The following is a 7823-nucleotide window of genomic DNA, read 5'->3' as shown; positions in this document are numbered from 1 at the left end:
TTGCTTTCAGTGCACTATTATTCATGATCCTTTGTTTGAGTTACTTTTCATGTTATAACATAGTTGCTAAGTTCTATTGTTAGAATTATATCTATCATGTCTATGCTTAGAGTAGTTTGATCACAGCTCACAATGATTTTACAATAACTTGATCAAGATTGTGTTGGCTTCATGTCACCTCAAGAATTATTTTTGTTATCACTTACCTACTCGAAGACGAGCATGAGTTAAGCTTGAGGATGTTGATACGTTGCAAACATATCTATAATTTTTGATGCTCCATGCTTGTTTTACACTAATTTCTATATGTTTTGTTTACACTTCGTTGCACGTTTATACATTTTCTGGAACTAAACTATTGACAAGATGCCGCAGTGTTAGTTCCCTGTTTTCTGCTGTTTTGTATTTCAGAAAAATTGTACAGGAAATATTCTCGAAATTGGACGAAACAAAAGCTGAAGTTCCTATTTTACTATAACAAAGACGGAGTCGAGAGGAGAGACGAAGGGGCTCCACAAGGCGGGCTCACCTTCCCATGGCGTGGCCTAGGCCCTGGCCGCGCCAAGGGGTGGTGTGGGCCCCTCGGGCACCCACCGACCTCGCCCTTCCGCCTATTTATTCACATGTTCGAGAAAAACCTAAATACCCGAGCCTCCATCCACGAAAAGTTCGCCCGCGGCCGCCATCACCGACCCTAGCTCAGGAGGGTTCTGAAGCTCTTCCCGGCACCCTGCCGGAGGGGTAGATCATCACCGGAGGCCTCTACATCGCCATGCCCGCCTCCGAAGTGATGCGTGAGTAATTCATCTCTGGACTACGGTCCATAGTAGTAGCTAGATGGTTGTCTTCTCCAATTTATGCCTAATGTTTAGATCTCGTGAGCTGCCTGTCATGATCAAGATCATCTTTATCTAATGCTACATGTTTTTTTGCTGGGATCCGATGAATATTGAATACTATGGTTGAGATCGATTATATATATACTTGTCATATGTTATTTATGATCTTTCATGCTCTCCGTTGCTAGTAGATGCTCTGGCCAAGTATATGCTTGTAACTCCAAGAGGGAGTATTTATGCTCGATAGTGGGTTCATGCCTCTAACAATCTGGAAGAGTGAAAAATAACTTCTAAGATTGTAGATGTGCTATTGCTACTAGGGAGAAAACAACAATGATTTGTCTACAGATAATTCTATTGTTTACTTTACACACTGCTTAATGCGATAATCTGTTGCTTGCAACTTAATACTGAAAGGGGTTCGGATGATAACCGGAAGGTGGATTATTAGTCATAGACGCAACTGGATTACGGTCTATGTATTATGTTGTAATGCCCACATGAATCTCATAGTAATCATCTTATCATGTATGATCTTTATTCTGTCAATTGCCAGATGTAATTTATTCACCCATCATGTTATTTATCTTTATGGAGAGGCGCCTCTAGTGAACTGTGGACCCCGGTCCTTTCTTTTACACTGATAAAATCATCATGTTCTGTTTACTTACTGCAAGCACTGTTCTCTTTAATTCCACTGCAAACAAACATCTCTTTCCATACTATACGGTTAATCCTATGTTTTCAGCAAAACCGGTGAGATTGGCAACCTCACTGTAAGTTGGAGCGAAGTATTTTGGTTATGTTGTGTGCAGGTTCCACGTTGTTGCTGACACCGGTAGTGCGCCCTGCCACAAGTTAGCTAGCAACACCTTCAGAAGTTACCCCGTTTTCCTAGTGGTCGATTAAACATTGGTTTCTTACTGGGGGAAAACTTGCTACTATGATCATCATACCTTCCTGTTGGGGTTCCCCAACGGTGTGCATTTGCGCAACATCATTACCTATCAAGCACAAGATTCGTTTGCCCATTATTGTTATTAACTTCCTTGTCAACATTTTCTTCAAATATATCATCATCACCATCCTCTGCACTATAATCACTATCATAGAATTCCGAGGCAGCCTCGTCATTTGTTGCTTCCTCTTCTTTATTTGTGACTACATATGAGCTAGGAATGTTTGAAGCTCCGCTCCTCTTTGTAACTTTCTTGGGGCTAATAAAAGGTGTCAGTGGTGTCACTACATTCATTATGACATCATCCCTCGGTAGCTTAAGAAAATTAGTGGGATCCACAAGTATATACAATATTTTCTGGTTTTGTTCCAGTCCCTAGAGTACATCTGTCATTGCTAGGATGTCAAAGCCATTCTCAATGCACAATATTTCACCATGAAAATATTTATCATGTGAACACCAATACACATGAGTTTTTTGTATGATCTAATGCCCTAACCGCCTAATTAAATCTTTGGTATAGGCAAGGCAGAATGTTTCAATGTTGTAATTGTCAATGTAATCTACGGTACCACTTATGTAGCAGAGGTTATCATGCATACCACAAAATAAATATTTTCTCTCCATCAACAACATGAACTTATTAGGATCATCACCTACATTGCTCAGACGTGAGAGAAATTAGCACTATTATAGTGCAATAACAGAGAAGAAGACAGAACAATGCTTAGATAATTAAGTGTTAACACTAGCTAGCCATAATTTACTGAAAAATCAGTGTTAATACATGAAAATTAATTTTGATGAACAATTGAGTGTTAACACAAGCCACACTTTACATAAAAATCATTACAATTGTGTGCTCAATCAATCTCTAGAACATTGAAGTAATTTCCATATTTTTTTCACTTACTGCAAATATCATATTAGGTAAATAGGGCATGTACAATTTTTGTTAACACTCCAATGGTTAAACTCGGTAAACATTTAGCCCGTAGAGAATCAGCTAATACTACTGTTGTCAAGGGCATGTACACAAATTCATGTAACATTGAATGTGTTAAATTCAGTTAACATTATAAGTGTCAAATTTAGTTAATATTTCACATATTAAATCCTTATTAATGTGACCATACATACTCAATAATTGCAGTTATATATCAACCACATTCACTTCGACACAACCACATCACTCCTTTGCAGGCATGTAAATCACACTGAAATAGGCCCCCCTAAATCACACCGAAACAAGGAGAAAGGCTTCCTACGCACTACCTCTACTGTTTAGGACTAGTTTGCATCAACAAACATCCCAGGTCATCATCACATGAACCATATCGGACTTGCACAAGCAACGGCGCGAGAAGCGGAGCAGAGCACCACAAAAGCAGCGGTGCAAGCGGTAAAAACACTCTCAATAATACACATTCATTTGGGCATCATGTCCTTACGCTGAGATGACGCACCATATCTTATTAATACTCCTTAAGTGAGGGTAACACCAAGCAACTCTTAGGATTAAGTAATAATACATGATATTGCATTAAGATAGATGACATGAACTTGAAAGTTCTCATCATATTCATAAGTTTATGAAACAAGACCACACTTTCTATCACCGAGAAATGCAACACATTGTCACTCCTTTTCTCTAGTGAGGTAGGATTAGAAAGGCGAAAAACAAAGCAGTCCTAAATTTCCTGTCACTATCCAGGACACATTACAAGTAGTTCTACTGCATATAATGCCCCCCCCCCCCCCACACACACACACAGACAACTTAGCATGCTAGTTTGATCTGAACAAGCATACATGAACATGGCAATAATATTCATCTGCATATACATTATCAACAAACCGAATCATGCATCACACAACTCATCTCATAATAGAAGATCCACCATCAAGGGTATACAAATATGATCATAATCATTTAGGCAAATGAAGATGTCACCGGAGAGGTGAACCGATAGAGGTTCTAGCGACATTTCCCCCATCAATCTTCTCTAGCAGCAGCCTTCGATTTCTTTGTTTTGTTGCTTTATCTCGTATGGAAAGCAATGAGCCTGGCTTACTTAGTAAGGAAAGTGGATGTACAACCAAGCAACATATATTCAGGGATACAGATTTGGGTTCTTATAGTTTCAAAAAATAAAAATCATTGTAGAGGCGTTTCATATGGAGGTTCAGAATCAAACAATGCTTTTGTGGGGTGACGAACAGTTTGTGTTTTTCCTTTTTGAGGAAAATATTGTATGGTTGCGATGGATGTTCATTTCAAAGTAAATACAAATACTAAGAAATGGTAGCAGTAGTACACAAAAACAGTAAGTGCGGGATCAACACGTTTCTTCTTCAGTTATACATAATCTTAGCATTTTTTTTAACTTTATTGGTAAAAACAGAAGCAATAACCAAGGCATATAGTATATCAACAGCACCAGCCTCACTTCTGAAAATATTAAAAGTAGGTAGCTGACATACATATCACACTTAGGCTTCACTGAACCTGACGACGCGACTCTGCAAGGCTAAAATCTCCTGCTTACCTGAGTTCCACGTACCTCTTTCTTCTACTTCCCAATCTAACTTGATCAAATTAACCAAGACCATTGTACTATACTAACCACTACGAATAAGAACGTAATATCTACATGTATTTACATTTCGTGTGATTATATATATGTTATGTTCATGGCCAAATGAAATGGTATGGCCAGACTATTCACAGGTACGATTAACTTGGTCACCGGCCGGAGGACAGCGCGGGGAAGTATTCCTGGCTGTTGTTGGGCGCCGTGAGCGGCCTGAAGCTGTCGTAGGACGACCTGTCCTGCGTCGGGCGCATGGACGAGCCGTCGCCCGTGCCGGCGTAGCTGCCTCCGCCGCTGGTCATCATCTCGATGTCGCTGATGCTGAACCGCGCACCTCCCTCCGGCGGCCATATGAAAGTCGGCTTGACCGGCGGCACATCCGGAGGCGGCGCCGACTTGGACAGGATCTGCAGCACCTCCGGCATGGTGGGCCTGTCCCCGGGGTTAGGGCTGCTGCAGGCCAGCCCTAGGAGGAGGAGCCGCGTGGCCTCGTCGGCGTCGAACTCCGCCGTGCCGAGGCCCTGGTCCACAGCCCCCAGCAGCGCGCCGCGGCCGTGCATCCGCCACACGAAGTCCACGAGCAGCGGGCAGCTGGCGTCGCGGAGCAGCGCGCGGCGGCCGGTGACGAGCTCCAGCACCAGCGCGCCGAAGGCGAACACGTCCGTCTGGCGCGAGGCCCTGTGGCCCATGGAGTACTCCGGCGCGATGTAGCCGTGCGTGCCGGCGACGCCGGCGTCCATGTAGGAGGTCCTGTCGGAGTCGACGACGCGGGCGAGGCCGAAGTCGCCGACGCGGGCGGAGAAGGAGGCGTCGAGGAGGACGTTGCTGGCCTTGATGTCACGGTGGAGCACCATGGGGCCGTACTCGTAGTGCACGTAGTGGAGCCCCGAGGCGACGTCCTTGGCAATGGCGTATCGGCTCGCCCAGGTGAGCGGCGACGCGAGCTGCCCCGCCAGGCTGCGCGGGAAGAGGTGCTGGTCCAGGCTCCCGTTGGGCATGTACTCGTAAACCAGCAGAAGCTGCCCTTTCTTGTAGCACCAACCTGCAATAGCAAAAATAATTCAGACGACACGTTCAGAATCGATCATCCACGTTGGTGCTCAGTTAGGAAAAAAAACCCAAAGAATCTGAAATGTAAACAATTTGATCGTCCAAGTCAAGTGTAATGTACAGATGAGCACGTTAACGATTGCATAAACGCGTCATGATCTGAATAGAATACCGGTCTGTACTTTTCCATTGGACTTGTCAATGCCTTAAAATTCAAGGGAATTTGATTAAAATACACGGGGTGGATATTGAGGCTAAACTTGTTTAAGCAGCAAAAATTAATTACAGGTGGGGAAGGATTGATTAGGACTGAACCATTTTTTATCCTATTTAGTAGTACATGCAGTTTTCCTGCATGTTATCTGGAGAAAAAGGAAGTCTCGACTGATAGTATCACCTAATCGTGAACTCACGATCAAACATGTTACAACTGAATCTGAATTACTATGACCTTTTTCGATAACGGAATTACAGTACTATGAACTAGTATAGGAGTATAATTCATCGTAGGATACTGGTAACATGTGAGATGTAATCAAGCGATCAGGGATTCAAACATACCGATGAGAGGCACGATGTTTTTATGGCGCAGCCTGTTGATGATGTCGACCTCCTTGACGAAGTCCTCGACGCACCTGGCGTCGTCCCGCATGAACTTCTTGACGGCGACCTGCATCGCCTCCGCCCGGCCGTCGTCGGCCTCGGCGGGGAGCGTCCCCTTGTAGACGACGCCGTACGCTCCTTCCCCGAGCTGCTCGTGGAAGCTGTTGGTCGCCTTCCTGAGGCTCTCGTAGGTGAACTCCCTGGGCATCCCGGGGAGGTGGCTGAGCGTGTGCCCGAGGCGCGCCTGCCGCTGCTCCACCGCCCGCCGCGCCCGCGATATCCTGGCCAGGAAGAAGGCGGCAATGGCGATGCCGGCCACGCCGACGGAGCCGACGACGGCGACGAGGACGATCCACCACTTCTTCACCTTGTCCTCGGGGAAGGTCTCGATCCACAGGGTCCAGTCCAGGATGCAGTTGAGCTCGTAGGCGGCGCCGGTGGACCCTGAGAAGCCGATGTACGCGTGCTCCGGGACGTGCTCGCTGAGGTCGAGCGGCGCAGCCAGGACCGGGGTTCCCGGCCTCGGCTTCCCCCGGGCGCCCATGTACACCGTGATGTTCCGGCCCACGCCGTCGTACTCGATCCAGACTGTGTAGTTGGCGGAATTCTTGGGCTGCGTGGCGATGGTGATGTTGAAGTCTGCGAGGTTGGCCGTGACGTTGGACACGACGGAGCCGATGTCGAGGCCGACGTGGTTGGCGCTGGGGTCGTAGCTCTGGTTGAAGGTGTCGAACTCTACGGCCACGAACCGGTTCGCGGCCGGGCCGGCGGCCTGTAGGGTGGCGTTGGTGAGGCCGAGGAACCCGCCCTCGCTGCCGGGCGGTGGCCTGGCTAGCGACGGCGCGATGACGAACGCGAGGCCCTCGCCGGGGATCGCGTCCTCGTAGTACACGTTCATGGAGAAGGTGGTGTTGAACGACGCGACGCGGACCCGGGTGGTGCTTGTGCCGTTGCCACCGGCCGCGATCTGGTCGTCGGGAAGGGTGCGCCAGAGCTTGAAGGGCCGGTTGAGGAGCACGGAGCCGGACTTGTGAATGACGTAGCCGATGTTGTTCATGGTGTCCGGGGTGAGCTGGAGAGCGCCGCCGTTGATGCTGGCGTCCTTGAGCACGCTCAGGGTGGGGGCGTCCACGTCCCGGTCGAAGGAAGCGTACCCGTAGCTCTTCACCATGAGCGGCTCCTGCGCCTCGCGCACCGGCTGCAGGTCCCTCGCGCGGCAGACGGCGGCGGCGGCGCAGAGCCAGAGGAAGCACACGACGAGGTGGCGCCGAAGAGAAGCGTGGCGCGCCATGCAAGCGCGCGAGTTGCGTCGCACTCGTTACCGGCGGCTGGAGAAGTCGCAGGTCGCAGCCTCGCAGGTGACAACCGAGTGCGATGATTGTGTAAAGCGGGGGAGGGAGAGGGGAATGCACGGTGCCGTCTATATATGTTGCGGCGCTGGTGAGGGTTGGTGGTGATGGCCGGAGAATGGGAAGCTGCCCGGGAAATCCCCCTCGCCGATCAGGGCACGACCTGGAAGTAGTTCGTTGCGTTCGATCAGTTGACAGTTTGACAGTGACACGGTGCTACTAGAACATATTTTAACACATGTGTTGATGTCTGGTCTCGTTGTAGAGTTTCCCGCCTTTTTCTGCGCGTTTGGCAGCAGGATCGCTTCCAAAAATAACCAGCAGAATTGGGGCGGTCAAGGTATGGGTTTGAGTCCATCCATTATCCCAAAACCCCTCGGTCCCGCCATAGCTCGTCACCGTCTCCTCCGACCCCCCTCTCTCGCCTCCC

General features: G+C 48.1%; 1 protein-coding gene across 1 annotated transcript; it reads right to left on the bottom strand.

Annotated features, from left to right (window-relative positions):
• Positions 1-4543: 4543 nt before the first annotated feature.
• On the bottom strand, positions 4544-7335 carry LOC124663254 (probable L-type lectin-domain containing receptor kinase S.5). The gene is made up of 2 exons (XM_047200977.1): positions 6117-7335; positions 4544-5454 (listed from the first exon to the last, which is right to left on the bottom strand). The coding sequence occupies exons 1-2, from the start codon at positions 7333-7335 to the stop codon at positions 4544-4546; spliced, it is 2130 nt and encodes a 709-aa protein (XP_047056933.1).
• Positions 7336-7823: the final 488 nt, after the last annotated feature.

This window comes from Lolium rigidum, chromosome 6 (assembly GCF_022539505.1).
Source record: "Lolium rigidum isolate FL_2022 chromosome 6, APGP_CSIRO_Lrig_0.1, whole genome shotgun sequence".
In the NCBI taxonomy this organism is placed as follows: Eukaryota; Viridiplantae; Streptophyta; class Magnoliopsida; order Poales; family Poaceae; genus Lolium; species Lolium rigidum.
Note: the sequence above shows the minus strand (reverse complement) of the source record. Positions and strands in the feature narration are given on the sequence as shown.

Bases quoted from the DNA above. Each gene is read 5' to 3' on its own strand.
- LOC124663254 (XM_047200977.1), bottom strand. From the start codon at position 7,335: ATGGCGCGCCACGCTTCTCTTCGGCGCCACCTCGTCGTGTGCTTCCTC. The intron at 5,455-6,116 runs TGCAGGTCGCCG...AACGTGTCGTCT, and splicing joins CGACGGCCGGGCGGAGGCGA to GAATTATTTTTGCTATTGCA.